The sequence below is a fragment of the Haliotis cracherodii genome, unplaced genomic scaffold (genome assembly GCF_022045235.1).
Source record: "Haliotis cracherodii isolate W230 unplaced genomic scaffold, xgHalCrac1.p SCAF_2, whole genome shotgun sequence".
Classification (NCBI taxonomy): domain Eukaryota; kingdom Metazoa; phylum Mollusca; class Gastropoda; order Lepetellida; family Haliotidae; genus Haliotis; species Haliotis cracherodii.
In genome coordinates, this window is record NW_027266275.1 from 33,521,062 (window position 1) to 33,544,038 (window position 22,977).

The 22,977-nt window shown below is 39.6% G+C and overlaps 1 protein-coding gene across 4 annotated transcripts in view; it reads left to right on the forward strand.

Annotated features, from left to right (window-relative positions):
- The window catches only part of LOC139468008 (glutamate receptor ionotropic, NMDA 2B-like), a 97,661-nt gene extending 86,815 nt beyond the window's left edge, over positions 1-10,846 (forward strand). For all 4 annotated transcript variants that reach the window (XM_071249658.1, XM_071249659.1, XM_071249660.1 and 1 more), the window contains exons 13-17: positions 1,656-1,816; positions 3,897-4,078; positions 4,885-5,147; positions 6,557-6,720; positions 8,021-10,846. In XM_071249658.1, the coding sequence (XP_071105759.1) occupies positions 1,656-1,816; positions 3,897-4,078; positions 4,885-5,147; positions 6,557-6,720; positions 8,021-8,279 (1,029 nt within the window). In that variant the 3' untranslated portion in view covers positions 8,280-10,846. The remainder of the gene's footprint in view (positions 1-1,655; positions 1,817-3,896; positions 4,079-4,884; positions 5,148-6,556; positions 6,721-8,020) is intronic.
- Positions 10,847-22,977: the final 12,131 nt, after the last annotated feature.

Sequence of the window (22,977 nt, forward strand, 5' to 3'; positions counted from 1 at the left end):
GCAAAGCATCACCCAAGAGCAGGACAGGAGCTCTGAGTTCAATTGATGCATCAATATAGCGAGACATCATCTGTTCAATGTGAGATTCAGTGGTAAAAGGGGATAGTACGGGTCCCATACAAGATGACATTATCTCGTGGTCGATAATATTAATCACCCCGGCGCGTGTTTTTGTACAGATTATGTAGAAGCAATTGTAATGGGTGAATAATTGACAAGGAAATGGGTAAATAACTAAAGTTATTATTATAGTCCATAACTTTTGTTTTACTATTGAAACACACTTTAATACAACTATATCGTGGAATACTTGAGAGAGCCCGTGTTTCGAAAATGAGCCAGTTATTGAGTTCAGTAATAGTTTCAAAAATGTTTTGACAAATATGTTCTATCAATAATTGAATAGTACTATCAATGCTAGTTCTAGGTTCTTACGGCATAAAGAGTTTAAAAGTCTCCTGGAACCAGAAAAGAAACGTTCTCATATTGTGAAATAAAATACCGAAAGGCTTTGAGCTGGGCTACTAAGAATCGATTTAAATGAATGTAGATGGGCTGATATGGATGTAAGTTTACGGCAGTATCCTATATGTGAAACAGGTATAGAGACTGAATATAATTCCTCTTACCCTCACTATGTAAATATCTGTATTATATCTGTGAAAGAAGACGTAAGTATGAAACTCCTGTACATTTGTAAACTTGAAGCTGCCACTACTTTTTGGCATGTGCCACACTATTTGAAATGTATGTAATGTATATGGGCCAATGGTCTTAGTACAACTGAAAGACTTTAGACATCAAACAGAGTTTATGAATAATGCTTTAAAAAAGTCTAAACTACCCTGGGATTTGCGTTTTCTATGTTAAATTTAATTGAATAGTCTCGAAGAAGAATTCGCTGCCAATGAATTCAGTTGCTATTCCCAAGACTCCTTGAGATCCAAGTATAGACCACAAACCGCCGACGCCAACTGGCTTTAAAAGTCCTGTAATTACAAACAATGTTTATGGTTACGTGCGTCTCATTGAAGGCATTAATTACTTTTATGGGTATAGTAGTTAGAGGCACCATCTGTTAATGCTTACAATGCACTTTATTTGCATTGGAGTTTGCCAGCAACATGTAGGTATTATGTGAACGCATACAAATAATGATGCTTGTGGAACAAACAAGAAAATATCGCATGAGTCCACCTGCGTCGCTTAGACTATTGCAACTCTCATGCTTCAACATATCCGTACACTAGTTGTAGTCTTCGGACAGTTTTGTGAAATTTTACGTGGTAGAGTGATGTTCTGGAGGCCTGCAATATAATAATTTCAGTGAAAAGAATTGTTTTAATAGGTTTTCAAGTTACAGATTGAAAGATGAAAATACACTATAATCAAACATTTGATTAAGAATACTGTTTACCTTTTGGATCAGATAGCTAAATAATATTCCGACCAATTGCAATCCCAACGTGCAAATACGAAAACAACGGAGATAGCTCAAGATTGCTATTAGAGTGACCTCCCTTTCCCAATATGAACCACCGTGGTTTTGACGTTATTTTGATAGCACTGTAGGTAAAGTGCTTTGTACATAGGGAAAAGATGCCCATGTTGATCCACGAAAAAAGTCATGTTAAAGGAACTTGATATTATTCCAGCTCCAAAACCCGAAGGCCATGAAGCCACCATTCAAATTCGGTACCATTCCCAATGGCAGCACAGAGACGAACATCAAGAGCAACGACCCCGAAATGTACAAGTACATGAGGCGCTACAACAGGCCGTCCGTAGCAGAGGGCATCAAGGCAGTCACACGACAGTGAGTCATCTACATGCACAACCCTCCCACACCCAACTTAGTATTGCTGGTACAGTCATACGATTTCATTGGTTTCTGTATCCGCAAAGGGAAGAATAATTGTGATCATATTACCCTAATTATAATTGGAAAGTTATTTTTGAAACGGCGTCGAACAGCTTTTTTCCGTTATCTTATTATTTCATGGAACTCTGACAACTGCATCTCGTGATGATACAGATTATACGGTTTTACAATGCATAGTCTATTTTATACACAAGATACCACCTGCAAGACAGATCAAATATATTGTTGCCGTTTCAATGCTCACGGGAGTGAAAGAAAGTAACACCTTACATTGTATGTCCATTAAAACTGATGTATTGCAATGTTGCATTCCCACATGTCAACGTTATCGTGTAAAGTACCCACAACAAACCTAATGAAGTTATAATATGAAATGTAACTCTGTCAATATAAAACAAATCTACAATTTAAAAAAATCTGTTTCAACTTCATACGAATTAAAAAATAACACCTTAAAGCCTCCGAAAAGAGATTTTTTTAGTTGTGTTTTTCCAAACGGTCACAATATGACAGATACGAAGATAGATCCTAGTTATTTCGTCGTATGGCATATATAGCACTTCGCCTTCAAAGTTTACACTTTCGACATTTACATTAACCTTCAAGTTTATATTCACCATGAGATGTTGTTAATTATCACTTTCAGGAACACTTTTATTTATAATCGATTTTTGCGTTAGGGCATTTTAAAATTATACTTTACCACGTAATGCATAAACTGCGTCCATACAATGCATCCTGATGTCCAAATGAATTTTCAGCATGCACAATGGCATTCTTTAGGTCGGGTTAGCCGCGGCAGTTGACAAAACGTGTTCGTGATTGGTCATTACTGCTCAGAGTGGTGGTAGGCTTGGACAAATCTGCTCGAATTGTTTGAACAACACTTTATCTCCTGCATTTACGATACCACGGCTGACTGCTGGAGATTCGCTCCGAACAGGGGAAACTGTGAGGCGACACATTACCATCGTGGTATGTTGGGCGCTGACATTAAATCTTTTGTTGCTACATGGAAAGTGATTGCAACCTAATGGCCCGCTTTAATTTCCCTGTCCATCTATTTGCAGTTACCGAAATTCTCCCCATCTATCAATGCATATTACCTTCTCGTGAACCATTAAGGTACTTTGTGTATTTTCGCCTGACATAACATACATTGTTGCACGAACTGAAACTCCAGTTCAATCCCCTCTGTAGCTGTACAATGAGTTATTGTGCCATTATGGCAAACTTTGTGTGAAGAATAATGGAAATGGTTTGTTTCAATCACAATGTTAGTATTGTCCGTTCATCTGTTACCAAGTATACCACTGCAGAATATGTCATAGGTACAGCTTGTCTTTGATCGGGACACAATTGTTGTTGATTGTGGATAGTAGAGGAAAACAGAAATTAGCGCCACTTTATGCAATAGTTCAGGAGCTAACCGTTAAGTGGCCGTTTAGACGTTTAGAACGTTAAGGGTGATGACATGCCACAGGTCATAATCTGAGAAACAAGAGAGACGATCTTTGACCAACTAATCCTGGCACCTACATGTACATGTTAGGGGCGCAACTTAGCATGACGAAATGTGGCAGCCAGTGTTTCAAAACAAAAAACCTTCATCCAATTTCAGACACTACGTACGTTACTCTTCAGGAGCATATGTGGGGTAATATCACAAAGTGTGTGTGTGTGTGTGTGTGTGTGTGTGTGTGTGTGTGTGTGAGAGAGAGAGAGAGAGAGAGAGAGAGAGAGAGAGAGAGAGAGAGAGAGAGAGAGAGAGAGAGAGAGAGATGTCACCGCGCCTGACTAATCCTGTTATCGAATGGATTTTTGGTAAATATTCGATTGGTAAAATTATATCTCAGCTTTGACATGGCTTATTTAAAATTTTATTGATCACTGGTTAGGTTCCACAATAATTGCAAACGGTTGCCCGACGCCCAAACTTCAACAAGCTATCATGACATGACAGGAACAGGAACGGTGTAAACGTCTAACTAACTCAACAACGTTTGCTACACAGACAGCTCCATGCCTTCATCTATGATGCGACTGTGTTGGAGTACCTGGCTGGACAAGACAAAAAGTGTAGCCTCATCACCGTGGGGAAGTGGGGAGCCATGACAGGGTACGGAGTTGCTTTTCCCAGGGGGTCCCCATGGATCGACAAGGTTAATGGTGTCATACTTCGACTGACACAGAAAGGTATGTATTCGTATTCATAGCGCAGGGTATGGTGAAGTTGTACGTGGTATAGGAAGTGATTTTCCATGACTTAATCATTCCGCATTCAGAGAATATTTATTCATTGCTTCTTGATGGGACTAGCATGGTTATGCTTAAGTTTTGTACTGGTATATTTTTACATTAAAAACAGCTCCATGTTATATATATTCATATTGTCATTATGAAGTATCACAGAAATAATCCTGTATTTGAATAGGGTTTGATAAATACACATCATAGTGGACTGTTAAGAATAACAGAAACTTGTATTCAATGTTGTACATTAGAGAAAATGAAGTATTATATATATGATAAAATAATAAAGTCCACGTTAGTCCATCATCTTCTTTATATCAGTTTCAGACATAGTACTTTCGCTGTCTCATGACAGCTCTTCAGTGTAACTGACCTCCATTATAATATTGACAACATTATTATTATTATTACTATTATTATATTGATATTGATATGATTATATTAAAAAAGAAAGGGTCAAACTAAAAACCATGTTTCATTATGCCTGATGATCGTACGCAATACCATGGGTGCGTGAAACTCAGAGTTGCAAAATGATATAAGGAAAGTTTATCCAAATCTGTATATAAAGATGTTATTGAGTCCTTAATGTAAATAATTGTTCCATTTATATGTATCCCTCGGTCTTTTATTCTTATCTCTTGTTGTTACTATATTGTTTGAAAATGTGATCTGGTGATAAATTGTGCCTGATTCTTTTCACCATCTGTAAATATCTGTAAAATCGTCTTTGAAATATCTTCTTGCAGGAGAGATGGAGCGCCTTCAGAAGTTCTGGTTGTCTGGAGCATGCCATAACAATAAGAAGAAGGATCCTAATTCTAACGGCTTTGGTCAGGGGGCCAAGAGTTCTTATCTTGGCATCAGAAACTTCACCAGCGCGTTTATATTCTTGGCTGGTGGTATTGCCTTGGGCGTCATCTTGGTTGTCTTGGAACATCTATACTTTCGCTTTGGTCGGAATAGACTCAAGCAATGGGACAAACGTGGCTGTTGTGCCCTTGTCAGTTTGGTGAGTTTCATATCATAATGTTTGCTTGCCGTTGAATATGCCCTTGTCAGTATAGTGAGTTGCATATCATACCGTGTGTTTGTCGTTGAATGTGCCCTTGCCAGTATGGTGAGTTTCATATCATATTGTATGTGTGCCAGTTGAATGTGCTCTTGTCAGTCTGGTGAATTTCACAGTATTAGGTTTGTGTGCCAGTTAAATGTGCCCATCTCAGTATAGTGAGTTTCATATCATATTGTTCGTGTGTCCGTTGAATGTGCCCTTGTCAGTCTAGTGAATCGCATGTGATTGTGTTGTGTGCATGCCAGTTGAATGTGACCGCCGTGCCCTAACTTGCACAAGTAGTCATTACAAACAAGGAGCTGGAGCGCTGTAATCTCAACAACAAACTAACCTAACAACCTTTGATACTCAGACTTGTGTGACTTCTATTTTGCACAAGTCATACATTTGTGTTCCACATGTGGTATACGTTCAGAACAGCGATATACACATCTAAGTTACAATTAGCGAGACTTCCATGAAGTGGTTTGTGCGTTGTTCCTTGCAGTTAAGGTTTATAGGTAATGCTTGCAATCAATAATTAAATAAGAGTCTTTAAAGATGAGTACGAAGGCTTAAAAGGCTACATTGGGTAATTACGGATAGTAATTGGTACTTGTAACACTGACAGCTTATCTGAACCTCTGTTAGCAAGTTCTTTGTACTACTACTACTACTACTGCTACTGCTACTGCTACTACTACTACTACTACTACTACCACTGAATCCCGTCATATGTCCTCACAGTCCAAAGGATTTCAGAAGTAACTGGAATACTGTTAAAAGCGGCGTTAAACCCAATTCACTCACTCACTCCATTTTTGTGTTCTTAAATATCTTGTTATTTTCACAATTCTTTGGAGTTACAGACTCCTTTTTATAGAAAAAAACTTCAAGGTGTAAGGTGTTGACACCATGAGGAATCATGCTTTAGTGGCCTTTCTTGACAAGTGGTTTGTCGTGAAAACTGCATCATTCTTGTGTTATATTTCTTGACGAATGGTTTGTTTTGAAAACTGCTCAAATTGTTTTGCTTGTATTGACATATGTTGTCTTAATCGGTTATCGTTCTGTAAAACCATCTAGTCTGTGTTATTTATGGTCAGTTATCATTGAAAATGACGTAAAACTGCATGAACAATGTCATTGATAAACGAATACACACCTTAGTTGGTTTAAACCCGTCAGTGCAATGTTGATAATGGCGCCGCAATAATGATCAATTCTTGAAAGTGTAGGAAATGTAACAAGCTTTGTAATGAGGCTGCGTTGAGCATGTCTCAAACGATCAAGGTTTCATTCAAATTCAAAACTAGCTATTATCAGTATCGGTCAACGTAACTTTGGAAATTATTATCTTGCCACAGAGCATGGGTCGATCTCTCACATTCAAACAGTATGTGACCAAGGCAATAGATGTCCACAAACGGCATCGCTGCACGGACAGGACTTGCCAGGCCCAGTTTTGGGAGGTTCAACATGAACTAGATGCAGCATTGGGAAAGGTGGACAAACTACAAACACTAATTACGTAAGTTGCCATAGAAACCTGAGTTACTGCCTTAACTTATTTTGCCTATGGTAGCTCAGTAGCAGATCTGCAATAAGTTGCACCTTTTGATGGTACTGTATTGATATTGTCAGAGTATTGTAAGTGGAAATCAATAGCAGAAAAGGTTTGAACCGACCCATGTATAAAACGTGATTATCTTTTAAAAGTGATAGTAGATGCAGTTTCTTGTCCTCTAATCTGAAATCATTGAAGTGCTAATTATTATTTAATACGTATATTACGCCACATGGGTAATATGTGAAGCTCATTTCTTCTTTCGCCGTGAGACCGCCTCCACGGGCATGAGGAGAGCGTCGGCCCGGATAGCGGTAGGCCGGGGATTCGATGCCTAGAGACGTTAAAAGATTGTACAGGTTGTTACCTGCCTGGCGCTCGGCATTAAGGGGCTGGTTTGCACGCTGTCAGTATACTGTGCTAAAGTGGGGTGTTCATGTCATACACACCAACACACACACACACACACACACACACACACACACACACACACACACACACACACACACACACACACACACACACACACACACACAGTGCATGCACGTCGCTGTGCAATGATCTTGAACGTGACGTGACGTTAAACCCTATTCCATATCACCTCTACCGCTATGATATGGCTGGAAAAAAGCGGCGAAAGAGTATACTCACTCAACACTATTACAACGAGGCATATCAACGTATGGATAATTTCGGGGTGTGAGCCCAGGTGTTTGACATGACGAACACTTAAGCAAAAAGGTACCCACCGATATACATATCAATATATATATATATGTTCTTGTATGTTTCTTATAGATTATAACCTCCGAACATATCTCAATATTTAATGGATTTCTGGTGTTTACTTCCAGAAATAATCGACTCATTTCTCACTAGAATATTATACACGAACACAAACTTACAGTAGAATTAGCTCTTGGCATGGATCCCTGTGGAGAAACTTTCATACATACAGAAGTATGTATAGCTCGTCTAGACCGCATAATTTCATTTCACAAAGCCATCCGATTCGTGGTTTGAATATTACTTTGTAATACGTTAATGAGCCATTCCCAGGAGACAGCTGATGCTTGATACTGCATTGTCTACATGAAACGTTACTTTGGTAAACCCGTGTGTATACTTCAAACAGTCCGTTTATAATCCGTATGGTTTTAAGACGTTTTTTAAGACGTAATTATATAAATATCCCATCCAAATATATTGTATGCATACAAACTTATAACTCATCATTGCGTTTGTGTTCTTTTTGAATTCATAGACATATAAAACAACAGAAAGAAGATAGATGTGTGTGGAGATTCGAGTCAGAAGGTCATCCAAACATAAGTCCAGCTAAGACGACAACTCCACTGAGAGAGAATGCTGAAGAGAGACATGTGGAAGGTGCATGTGAACAGCCAAGACGTCGTCAAGATGATGCGGACAAGAAAGGAAGTGATGTCACACAGGTTGAGAAGGTCAGGGACGAACTGATGAAGCTTCTTCAGGATGAATGCGAGCGAGAGAGCGTCATATGAATTCTATTTCGTTGACATTATTGGTACGGTGGCTAATATTTCTGGCTGCCTATCTTGTCACTTCTTGTCACGAAGCATTCATCAGTATTGATCACAGTTGCATCCACGCGGGACCTTTAAATATTATAGAACATACATCGATGTGAGAAAGCTCAAATAACAATATGCTGACGTGAAATGATTAAAAAACACCGTGTCTTCCAATCAATACATTTGTATACCTTCCATCACTACGTGGCTCATATATAAACCATAACGGGAGAGTATGTCTGTGTGACAGTAACATGTGGACACTGACACCCACTGATATTTGAACATAAGACAATGGCATCTGGGGTTTATTTAGGACTTGAGTTCCATCGCTACTGTTTTCAGTATTTAACACTGACACGTTTACAGGGACAATACAATTACTTTTGGGACAGCCTTGATGAAGCCATGTCAACAACGAACACTCTGCTCCAAGTTTCCTTGTCCCCTTTAATAGATAACCTGTTTATTCTTGCCATGCAATGGGAACATAAGAATAGATTCGTGCACGAACGCTGTTTTCGATTGTTTATATTTAAACGACGCATTGTTGACTAACCAACTATCCGTTTCAAAAGTTGTTTCCCTGTCGCATTCCCTAGAGAGGTAAAGCGGAGATTGACGTCAAATGTCAGTGCACATTGCTCACACAAACAAGGAGAACAACAGCAATAGCTCTGATGTTCCGACATCAACGGAACCGTTAGAGGTGATTCTGTAATGTTTACTCAAACGTAGATTTAGCGTTGCATGATATATGTCATTGCCTTAATATTGATTTCAGAAGAATGTTTTGAGATTGTTACTGGAATGATTATGAGGCATCATTAAAACACTTGCACATACCATCTGTCACGAAATCATACAAACATTCATACCTGAAGAAACATTCAGTTCCATTTAGCAATGTTGTAAGAACAGTAGAATGATCGGGCTTCTTATAGTGTATATGTCAATAGATGCCAATACAATAATGCTTATCAGAGCTTCCTAATTGTACATAGAGCATTGACTTCAGGGTAGTAACGTTTTGTCACACTGTTATGTATTTTCTTCGAGAGAAGTTGGTAGTGGTTGGTTCCCACAGTTTGTAAATAAAACCATTTCCCGTTTTCATGCGTATGGATGCATTCAAAAGTACGTCCCTTCTTGTATGAGATAGTACCATTGGCAATGATTGTAAAGGAACGGATCATTTTATCTGCCAGGTATACAAGTGTGTTCATGCTTCGTTTATCTTAACACGTAATCTTGGTGTTAACTGTCGGAAAGGACACAGTCTACATAAGGCAGATGGTTTCGGTACAACTATAGGATACGTTCGTTACTTTTTTTTCCAGATTGTAACCGGTTATTCTGTCTTCTTGACATTTGGTAACCTGTTCCATTTTGACCCAATTTAAAATCTTCTTTAGGGTTATGGTTACATCTATTTTATTATCCTACACTTAGCATTTTGTAGGATTTTGGTGGGCGTAAAAAATGTACTGAACACATTCTATAGCTTGCCTTCCCACACGCTGTATGTTTACATGTATACGACTTCTTTACACGTATGTCTATATACAATGTATAGTTTTCATCACTTGGTAAAAGTAGGATGAATACTTTTTGATAGGTTATATCGCGACCGAGAACGTAAAATAGCCGATTTCTATCTAATTCTATTCTGTAATATTCTATTACCTTTTCCATTATTTTGAATAATGAATGTTCTAAATTTATTATTAATGTTTGAACATAAAATGCATATGAAATTAATCTTTTAGCCGAACAATGGCCTCATTAGAGCATTTTCCATGTAGATGTGGTAGATATTTCAAAACATTAATTTGTAATCTTGTGTATCATGTTATGACAGGATACATCCTCAAGGACAAATGTCTATGCATGTGAGTTACATTTTGTATAACCTGTTATAATTAGGCTACCTGGCGATTGTTGTCCTGGTTTAACGTAACTGACAATTAAGGGAAACACAGACACGAGCAACGAAACGATACCGCACTGAATGCGAATGAGCAGATGACCTGTGACGTTAAATGACAAACCATTTTTGTCTGCGTTGGTGTCCTTTTTCTTCGGGGAAAAGTGTGTAGTACTATTGTACCAGGGGACTATAAACAGTGCATCGCAGTGATATCGCAGGTCATAAGACAAACAGAACAAGTCAGGTAACATCATTTACATTTAAATTACACAGACATATAATGCAAATATGTTAAGTTATCTCCTTTTATGTTATATAATAAAACACCTCCAGGTCAATAGGATTTCACTTTTTCTAGGCTAAAGGAAGGTGAACATTTCGTACTTCTTGACGTTATCTTGGGATGGCATAAGATTACAGAGAAAATGATTAAACAATGCATGACGATCAGACTTTATTGATCAGACATTTATGTGTCTGTTTCTTTCCTGTGGTTTATTTCTTTCATAGTCCACAATGAGATGTTCTCTTATAGCGCTGACATGCCATGCATCGGCCTGACAAATATGTTCTTTTATACAGAAGCCATTCCGTGAAATAAAATGTATTGAAGGTAGTTTGCCGTCGTTTTGTGATTAATATATGTGACTTTTGTATGGGAGAGTACTCAGTGGAACATATATATATGTGTGATTGTCTCCCTTTCACTAACTGGAGACCTGTGGTATTGTTTCTTGAGTTAAAGCTATTGAGGAGAGGTATACATTATGGATTTCAATGACTGTGTTGGATTATCAAAGTTTTCATTCATTTACTGCAGCATATAAATCACATGTAACTATTTAAATATACCAGTATAAGTACATATTTCTGTGATTTGCAATGAAATGAATCATGTGTGTTTGAATCACTGTCAAAAAGTGATGATACCAGGTGTTCACGAAAAGTTGAACGTATCCTGCTACACCAATCCAAATACCTGACACATGGTAACATCTTCATTTCCGGCAGTGACCGCAGTGTCCTGAATATTATGACTAGTGTTACATCATGGGTATGTGTGTAAACCACTTTACGGGCTTTGCTCTTGTTATCTGTGGTTTACCCTGCAATTCGAAAGCACAAGCCAAGATTTATCACTTAAAACGTTGTAATTCATTTAACTATTTTGATAGGGTTGGTTTGTAGGGTTTGTTGTTCAACGCCGCGCTCAGCAAAATTCCAGCTATATGACGGCGGTCTGTAAATAATCGAGTCTGGACTAGACAATCCAGTGATTGACATCATGAGCATCGATCCAAGCAATTTGGATCGATGACATGCATTAACCAAGTCAGCGAGCCTGACCAACCGATCCCTTTTATGCCCTTTATGCGCCTTTAACGACAAGCATAGTCACCTTTTACGGCAAGCATGGGTTGTTGAAGACCTATTCTACCCCGGAATCTTCACGGGTCTATTTTGATAGGAGAGGGAGAGTTTTCGCAATGAGTTCTCTACCTCTTTATTACACCTTTGAACAAAGTGTTGCATGTCACAGACGTTTTCCGGGCGCGGTGTGGTGCTGAGCATGACAGAGTGTGAGACTCGGACACACGGTCATAAAGTTTCCGGCGGGCCCAAGGAGTGCTCTGCACATCGTTTTGAAGTTCCTATGATGACTGGGCCATTAGTGCCCCGAATGTAAGTGATCGTTTATGTGGTGACAGAGGTAATATGTGTGGCCAAAGACGTTGACACCTAAATAACATGTCCTGCCGTACATTATTTGATATAATAATAGGCCAATAGTAACTTTGGCTGTTTAACAGCGTGATCCAGCTGTTAAATACACAGATAGCAAATCCACCAATGTTAATTAATTAGTGAGGTTCTCATCTCCCGCTGGTTCTTTAAACAATAAAGACTTCACGGCGTGCTAGCAGCTGAATTTACCTCGGTGGTGATTCCTACTGGCGTGACATAGTGATGAGAGACTTAGAAGCAGAATCATCGGAGGACATCCTGGATTCGAACCCATGACTAACTGTGAAGAGGGCTCATGCTTAATGGAATTGTATGATTTAAACTGCAGCTACTCATCAAATGTATATTACTGCGATTAACGGGGGTTATCATTGTTCTACCCCCTTTTTACAGAAACATGATTTATATAATGCTATTTATCTCAGGTATTTAGTAGCGTTTCAAAGGAGTGTGAGTGAGTGAGTTGGCTTTGTAACAGTATTCCAGTTATATCATGGCGTGTCAGCTTAATGTGGGAGGAAAGCCCGAAGTGATGGAGGTATCATACGGTTACCACTTCGGTGAAACCCACGAGCACGGGTATGGTGCTGACAAACCTAGAAACATAATTGGGGCCAACCGGGATTCCAACCCACAATCATAGGTTTCTGGCGTGCCCAAGGGAGGCAACTCTACACAGCGAATCGCGGCGCCTTAGACGACTGGGCCACCCGAGCCCACCTCGTGTTAAAGGAATAATGAACAGATGAAGGACTTAAATACAACACGATATATTCTTTCAAATATATTTAGACCAGTTACACCCCGACTCGGCCATCTTCAAGATCTGCCTCTCTGGAATCTTTAAGTTTAGCCCATTCATCAAGTCAAGTTGAGCTGCGATGAATGGGGTTTAGCGACGCCGAAAAGACTATGCACTATATATTGACGTGCATAAATGTATATTTCTTTATTTACATATAACCCCAGTTCTTATTTTATCCCCTCAATGCCGACAAGCTGGATAACAAGTGCCACCTTTAAACATCTTTGGTATGACGCAGGAGGGGATCGAATCACTGACCTTCTTCTCTCTGCTGGACCATGGAAGCGGGTCTCCTGTCAAGGTCTTGTTGAGAGCACAAATGTCAGGTTTCATGTTCAGTCAGCATTGACACGGAAGTATTGGAGTTTGGAAAACAGCAAGAGCATGCCATTTGTTTCTCATGGGCGTTTCAGATTTGGTTATTTATACCATTGACAATTCAAACATAGTGTTTTACCCGCGACACATAAACAGCGATCTAAAATATGACACTAACCTTTTTCGTTGGCAGTTCCTGCAACAGAGCAAAAAGAGGCACATCCTGATGTGACACTGCCGAGATGAAGTATAGACTAATCAATACACACATCTAGACGGTGCCTAACCTGGGATAAGATAAAGATGCACTTTCTGACTTATAGTCTTAATGTTATCTCGTCGTCTATCGTAGGTAAATTGTGAAACAATAATCAATGAATACACGACATCCAAATCATTAAACATCACATATGACGATACGATGCCTTATGCCTTTTGTGACAGATGCTAACGGTGGGGCAGGATACGATCATTTCTTCTTGAACACCAGGTGTCATCACAAATTGATAGTGATTCGTAAACACGTGCTTTTAATTGAATCATGCAACAGACCCTGCTTTTAGCAAATATTTCTGAAGCCATGTTTTAGAAATTCGTAGGAATACAACGCCTGAGTGACAGCTCTGTCAAGTACAAAGTGCCAAGTGAACTGTACACATTAAGCACTGACACACCGAGAAACGTTTATTTAACGTAAGACAATAGGCTTTCCAGTAAGTAGGTATCACATCTGTGTTTGAGGCTTGTTAAAAGTAATTCCTGTCGGCAACCTCGTTTGCATACCTATCGGATCGTGATACCATGTTTATTGGGTTGATTTACTGCATTGACAATATCCATTATATGATAAGCTGAAGTAAATAATATATAAGGTAACTTTACTATTTGACGTGCCAAATTTCTGGAAAAAGGTAATAACTGTAACTAATATCCAGTTGCGTATCGACGAAAGATGGAAAATTCGTGGAATGCCGTTTACGATTGAGGATTAGATACCTCGTGCAGATAAACCAGTGAAATGTCAATTAATAAATGTGGTTTATAGAATGGTCTTGTCAGGCTGAAATGGTTATCGAGACAGGGAATATATGTCCTCCTTATTACGTCCGTCTAGTGTATTATACAGGTGAATTGTCTTTAATCGTGATGGCATTCAGCATGCAGACACATTTGACAGGTGACCCTCAACTAGAGCTGCCCGCAGCATGTTCTTGCATTGTGGAGTACCTTCATCCTTCAGAACCGTTAGTTCATCCTCCTGGCTCGTCTGTGACCATCGATTAGTAATATAAGCTGTTCCGAAAATAACATACCCGATAAATGAAACTTATGATTTGTTTGGGAAAGACGCGTCAAACATAAGTATAGAGATACAGATTCATTACATGGTATTGGGAGACAGGGTTGTCTATGTTACTGGATGAGAGACCAAAATATGAAATCAACATGCAGTTTGGAAGAACCTGACACACGTAATCGTTTGGACTCATTTAACAAACCATTTTGCTAACTTAAGGCATAGGTCCAGAGTGGATATGTGTCAACATAAACCAATCAATAATGGGTTATTTAAAAACTTTGTAAAATATGTAAACTCAAAATATGCAACTTTATCAGTCGGGTGATCGGGGTCGGTGATTTAGTTGATTGCACATCTTTGTAGCCCGACGCCATGGATCGTTGTTCATAACATCAGTCACTAGATTGTCTGGCCCAGACTCGATTATGTACAGGCCGTCGCCATGTAACTGCAATATTGCTGAGTGCGGCGTTAAGCAGCAAACAAACATACAAATAAATACAACTGGTGATTATGTCCAGCACCAACGAAGGTAACAATCATGCAGTATGTGTCTGCTCTCAGAAGAAGAATCACGTGTGAATTGAACTCTCAGAAGAAGTATCATATGTGTATTGAACTCTCAGAAGAAGTATCATATGTGTATTGAACTCTCAGAAGAAGTATCATATGTGTATTGAACTCTCAGAAGAAGTATCATATGTATTGAACTCTCAGAAGAAGTATCATATGTGTGTTGAACTCTCAGAAGAAGTATCATATGTGAATTGAACTCTCAGAAGAAGTATCATATGTGTATCGACCTATCAGAAGAAGTATCTTATGTGTATTGAACTCTCAGAAGAAGTATCATATGTATCTCAGAAGAGGTAACCTCTTTGTAGTGAGCTCTTAGAATTAACATGTGTGCCGTGAGCTCCTGGAAGTAACGTGTACACAGTGAGCTCCCGGAAGTTACGTGTAAATAGTGAACTCCTGGAAGTTACGTGGGCACAGTGAGCTCCTGGGAGTAACGTGTACACAGTGAGCTCCTGGAAGTAACGTGTACACAGTGAGCTCCTGGAAGTAACGTGTACACAGTGAGCTCCTGGAAGTAACGTGTACACAGTGAGCTCCTGGAAGTAACGTGTACACAGTGAGCTCCTGGAAGTAACGTGTACATAGTGAGCTCCCGGAAGTAACGTGTACATAGTGAGCTCCTGGAAGTTACGTGGGCACAGTGAGCTCCTGGAAGTAACGTGTACACAGTGAGCTCCTGGAAGTAACGTGTACACAGTGAGCTCCTGGAAGTAACGTGTACACAGTGAGCTCCTGGAAGTTACGTGGGCACAGTGAGCTCCTGGAAGTAACGTGTACACAGTGAGCTCCTGGAAGTTACGTGGGCACAGTGAGCTCCTGGAAGTAACGTGTACACAGTGAGCTCCTGGAAGTAACGTGTACACGGTGAGCTCCTGGAAGTTACGTGGGCACAGTGAGCTCCTGGAAGTAACGTGTACACAGTGGGCTCCTGGAAGTAACGTGTACACGGTGAGTTCCTGGAAGTAACGTGTACACGGTGAGCTCCTGGAAGTAACATATATGAAGTGATCTCACAGAAAGTAACGTATATGAAGTGAGCTCTTAGTAGTAAAATCTGGTGTTCTAAAAGTAACATCTGTGTTGTGAGTTGCATGAGATATGAAGTCACATTGTATCAACTGTCTGAGACATATATTGAGTCAGAAGTACTTTGTGGTGTGTGTGTTTGTGTGTGTGTGTGTGTGTGTGTCTTTGTGTGTGTGTGTGTGTGTGTGTGTGTGTTGTAGACAGTCAACATGTGACTTTATATATACACATTCATATGTTGTAAATAAATTTGCGGGTTGTTCACATGGTACTCGCACCATTATATTTTTGCACATTCATGTGCGCTATATAATGTATGTTGGCACAGTTGGTTGTACACCATAACGACGTCCTGAAAGGTAGAATATCAGATGGTTTACTTGTTTGGATCTGGCCAGGACGTTGTGCAGGGGCATAGTCTACTGAGGTTAATGACATACACACTGCACATTACCGATATAGATAAACGCCACGCAACGTCTACAGACCAAGACGTTTAGTGGCATCATATGTATAATTATCTCTTGGGTATATTCCTCCGTGGAAAATAATCTGTTTCAAAAGCAACTGACACGGCAATCAACTGAAAACCGAAATACCTTCTGATCTTATATATACACTGACTGCGGACATGATATATTCATATTTCATGGCACAACTTGACTATTTATCTTCTGAAAGTGTCAGTCATGCAATGACTAAGACTTAACTGTCTGGTGGGTGCTCTCTCTCTCTACTCGAACCCTGGAACAGGAACAGGTGGCCCCTCAGTGTTTGGCACCAGACACTCTCGCTGTTGACTGTCTGTCTCAGGAACATATATTTGTTCTTTCTGGCACACTTGTTTATTTAATTACCACAAAAGACAAGCAAATTGTCTGACATTTTATATGTGTCTTTCCAAAGAGTACTGTGGTGCGTAAACGTGTTTTGTGGTGCTTTGTGGCTTCTCTTTGATAACTTGTTGATGTTGTTTCCATGACAATGTGTTCAAATATCTGGACGCCACAATTCATTTTTCCTTGAGCCACAATTTACTTTATAGTCATACTCTTCCGTTCGTGTCGTTAATTATGAAAGGATATCTGCATTGGTATGCAGCATTCGTGTCCTTACACTTTATGTTATGACATCCGTACTTATTTCTGATAACCATTATCGCTTGGGTAATTTCTCCTCTGCTTATAAAATGTTTTTTTTCTTGGTAAATATATATTTGCATTTGTATTTATTACAAATAGCACTTACAACGAATGAATTGTTATTTTGGAGTCAAATATATTGATAATACAAATTAAATGTATGTGGTTTTGGTCGTGAATCAAATGCTTTCCTTCTGTATCAATACTCCAAGAATGAGTGTTAGATCAAACGTTGCTTTGAACAGTTGTTTAGTTATACCACGGCGTGTTAGCCGTGTGTAGGGGGTAAACCCAACACCAAGCTGTTCTTAGACTTTTATATCATCTTAGCGAAGCCAACTAGCAATGGTATGGTGCTGACAAAGCAACACCGCCATGTGTTCATCGGTTGTTACCGCCATGTTCAAGTTATCGTTTTGATTTACATCTGTCATAAATGAGCAAAAATTGATGCGGATTTCCAAACTTATTGGCCCATATATTTCCTAGCTATAGTTTGTCCACAAATGTAACTGCACATAAACCTTACCCTATGGATCACAAAGGATACTCGATGACTTTGCTAGGAATTGCCGAACACGAAAGAAAAAAAATGTGCGTCATCTCGTTGGCTTCAACATGACATCATAGACAGATTAACATCTTTTATTAAGAACGTGGTGAAGATACAGGTGGTAAGAAACTAAATCCGTACGTCACATGTGTGTCGTACAAGGTTGACCTCGTTTTATTTGTTTTGATTGGATAACCGTGACCTCTGTCACTACGGAACTACTTTTTCATTCACAGAAATATGGCGAGAGGTAATTCACTTTCGCAACTACATGACAGAATTTAAAAGATCTCATGAAAGCTAGAAACTTTTATAAACACTTTATTAAACCAAACAAGGCAGTCACACGCATCAAATTCGCTTTCCATTCTATATTATATTAGTTATGCACAGAGCTGCTACAGACATTATGTAGTCGAGCTTTCGGTTAAGTCAAATACCATAGAAAGTCCACTCGTTCCACAAAAATGGTATCAAACGAGAATGAGTGCAGTATTCTCTATATATGATGAGATGGAAATTTGACTGTGAACCTTCTAGCGCCTCACTGGCATCTTGGGTTGTCTATATACTCCCAAAGGAGATGAGAAGGAAAACGAGTATACACAGATCCATTGATCGGGGTAACAGCAATGTGGTGCTTTGTGTGGCGTGGAAATATAGCGCAATTCAAATGGCTTCATTATTATTTTTATTATGGTTATTATATACAGATTAAAATAAAAAATGCAGCCAGAAGGGTTTGGGTGATCCTGACACAGTCAGGCTGGTTAGGCTCATAATCAGCTCAAGGTCCTTGCCATCTCTAAACCCAGAATTTTTCTGAGAATGTGAAGACTCCCCAACACTGCAGTCTTCTGCATTACCCTGATCAGGTTTGTATTGATCATTTCCATTACGCCCTCTTCATATTCTGGGTCATACCATGGATGGACCTCTGTGTCAAAACAATAATTATAAGCATGGCTTAGACGGTAATAAAGTGATTGAGCCATTCCATCATATAATATAACGCTTAATATACGTGTTTGTGCTAAAGCTGTGCCTTCACTGACAATGTGTTGGGCAGTCTCATTACATTCATTTCATAATCTACATTTCATATTTATATATTGATGTGGGAAGTGACTGGTCTAGACTGGTCTTGAGCAGCAAACGACGCCTTCTTTTCAGGCCAGCCGACTTCATCCAAGCAAAGGACTCTGCAGAGTTGCACATTTACACGATGCAGTGGTCGTTCAGAAAGCCACTGAAACTGAGTCTGGGCCGATTTGATCAGGCATTTCGCTTGGTTGACACTCATTTCTCTCCCGTCCAACAGCACAGAACCATCAACAAAATCAACATTGACATTAAGAGTATGTCCACATCCTTCGTTCTATGATTATTACTACTTGTAGTATTAGTAGTAGATGTAGTACGCCATCTTTGTCACGACATAAACAGAAAATGATATTTCTGAAACCAAATTACAAAATCTTCATAAGAATTCGTGACATAACAGTGGAACATCTTTACTTATTCATTATAATGAATACAGAATATCAAGCTTTTCAAGGTTCATGCCACACCAAGAATTTGCTTGAGCAATTATAAGAAAAAATGAACGGAAAAAGAGCACTGGCATTATGTATGGTTTTGATCGTATCTGTAGGATGGCATCAGCTTACATGTAGGAAAACATCTTCTGGAGTAACAGGAATGTTTGACACTAATTAGATGCAAATTGAAAGACGCCATACGGAATTGAAGGCATGACACTCAGATGAAGAAATGTGACGTGACAAAAATACAATCATATGATCTGAATATTGATTGTGGCTAGAACAGTGTAAAATACTGTGACGGAAGCTTCGTGTATATTGTATAATATATACTCAATACAAATGTAATTCCGAGCCTAAAGTTTCAAACTTTTATCGACTTGTATTGATAATATTTGATATGAAAAGACATGAAGGCGATGTTCTATTTTTCATCCAAAAGCATTCTTTTTTATGTTTGTAAACAGTAATAACCAGTTTCTTGTGAGTAAATAGTACAGCTAACAAGCTTCAGTGGCAGAGACGTCAGTTTGACGTCATGGTACGTTACGTCACAGTCATCTACAAATCATTGATGCAATTTTGTTACAGAGATATTTCCTTGGATCTCACTCAAGCGATACCTCATGCGAAAGCCAGGTGGTAAACTAAATATACTGAATTGCAAGAGGACCGCAAATACAACTATGATATGCGTGCTGGTGGTTACAGTCTGTTTAATCGCCTCATAACCGTTAAGTTCACATCTCTTCAGTTCCCTGATCACCCAAACGTAACATAAAACCCAATTAGGTGATAATTCTTTTCATAAGTAGACATTAATCTCAGGGAATAACGTTAATATTTTGGCGTATTAATGGCAATTTCTAATTTGACCACATTTGAATAGCGTTGCGGAAACCACACTAATCCTTCTGCACCTTAATATACCTTGTAATACCTGCCTTAAAGAATATACTATATTAATGATATCCTATTCCCAGAATCCTTTATATTTAATTGAAAGTCATGCTATCCATATATGATTGGTTGGTTGGTGTGTTGTTTGACGCCGCATTCAGCAATGTTCCAGCTATATAACGGCGGTCTGTAAATAATCGAGTCTGGACCATACAATCCAGTGACTGAAATCATGAGCAACGATTCCACGCAATTAGGATACGATGATATGCATCAACCAAGTTAGCGAGCCTGACCACCCGATCCCGTTAGTCGCCTCTTACGACAAGCATAGTCGCCTTTAACAGCAAGCATGGGTTGCTGAAGACCTATTCTAACCCAGATCTTCACGGGTCTGTCCATATATGAAGATGATCTATATGTAGGTATTGGATCACTGAATCTCGTGGTCATGATTCCGACTGAACACTTGGCACTTTCAGAACGATGTGCTATGAGAAGTGGTGCAGTACATATATCGGAGACCGGAAGGACGTTGGCTCGATCCCTTGGCCCTCATGCCAAAAGACGTTACAAGGTTTTACTTGCTGTTACCCCGTCTGGCGCTCGGAATTAAGGGGATAAAACAAGTCTGGTCTGATCGGAGTCAGTATAATGGTAATGTGGAGATTCGTGTTAAACTGTTGCATGATATCAGCGGTCTGGAACTATAAATCCGGCATAAATCCCGACTTGTACAAGTATCAAGACAAACACGTGCCTTCACTTGGCTATGAAAGTTGAACAATCTTGACAGCGACGTTAAACCCCAGTTCATCCCAACTTTATCTGTGAGGAAAATGTGGAAAACAGAAATCTAATCTTCCTTAAAGTTTACTTTTCAACCGAGATTGTTAGAAAGTTAAAAATTAATCACTGCTTGATGTAATTGGGAACTTATATCAGGGAACTGTGCACTCATCAACGATCAACTTTTAGTTCCCTCATATATCACAAGCTATCACAGTGTGATAACGGTTAGCTCTCACGTACTTGTGACGGGTGCCACTGGCGGGGCAGGCTACACTCAACTTTTCGCAAACACCTGGCATCCCTATATAACAGTGGTTCATAGAAAACATGATTATGATAAAGTGTTATGATGATGGAAAGGGTTATCTCGCATTTGGTTGGCGGTATCTCAATAGTAAGGTCACAATACGATCCATCACTGGACCTTATCGTAAGCTGTAACTAAAACATGGGGTGATCATTTCGGTGTCATCGTACACCCACGTCGTGGGACGTTGCTCAGAATAGTTGCTTGGCAGGTTTGTTGTTTTACACTGCACTCAGGAATATTCCAGCTATATGATGGTGGTCTGTAAATGATCGAGTCTGGACCAGACAATCCAGTGATTGATATCATGAGTTTAGATCCACGCAATTGCGAACCTGACCATCCGATCCCATTAGTCGCCTCTAACGACAAGCATAGTCGTCTTTTACGGCAAGCATGGGTTGCTGAAGAGCTATTCTACCCCGGATCCTCACGAGTCTTTTAATAATAGCAACGCTATATATACATAGCTAGAGGGCCGGTCGGGTAGCCTTGTGGTTAAAGCGTTTGCTTGTTACGCCGAAGACCCGGGTTCGATTCCCGACATGGTTAGAATGTGTGAAGCCAATTTCTGGTGTCCCCTGCAGTGATATTGCTACAGAATTGCAGAAAGCGGCGTAAAACCATACTCACTCACATAGCTAGATTGTATGGTTCAGACTCGACTAAGTGGAAGTAACACAAACGTACGCTAAAGGGATCGATCATTCAACCTATCAACATGGGAAATATTCAACTTTTATTTATTGTCTAGCGGCACGGCAACATTCAAGGCTGAACCAGACAATCTTGACGTTGAACGTTTTTCGTACTATCGGTACTTGAGTTTGGCTGATTAATAACATGATCAGATTAATAACATGCTGCCCTGGTGTTCTGGGTATACTAGCGCCCGAGTTCAATGAAATTAACACGTGGTGACATGTGGTTTTGTCTTTCGAAGTTAAGCAACTTTGGTTACGGAGAATATTTGGATGGGAGACTTTGTACTTCTCTTCTTTAGTCCATTGTGAAATCCCTCCAGGTGTTTGTTTGGGGGAGGTCCAGTGTTCTCGTACTGGACCCAGATATTACAGGAAAATCAGGGGTCGGGGTAACAAAGAAAGTACCATCCATTAACATGATGTCAGCTTCACTCAGTATTTCCAACATCTCAGTGGTTGCAAACATCAGTAGTCTGTCATCTACGCCGTCATCTACGTACATAAATATCTGCCATCTCCTGTATTGGTCCAAGGATCTTCCAGGTTGACGTTGGCTCTGGATTCAGGAACTGGCGGAACCGACTTGATGTCAGTCTTGACAAGTTCCTTCATTCTGGCTATCATCCTGATGTGATCTGCATTCTCAACAGAAGGATGAGTGTGCGGAGTAGTGGATGCGATGTGGTCGCCGATAGTGCTACATCTTCCATTGCAGCCAGGAATGACACACTTCCAGTGAACTGTAAGTTGACCCTATCAGTATACATCCAGCATGAAACACCTGTTGTAGTAACAAACTCAGCTCTCTGAAGACTTGCCATTTTGACGCAGAGTGTGAAACTTGCAGAGGTTTATATACTACATTGCGAAAAAGAATAAGATGAGTTGAGCAGGTCTTGCTAACACAAAAAAACCCAGCTTAGGTGATCAAAGTAGAAGATGAGTAAGTCATGTTTATACAATCAAAACATGTATGGTTGATCAAAGAAGAAGATAAGTAAGTCATCAATCAAAGCCAGTTG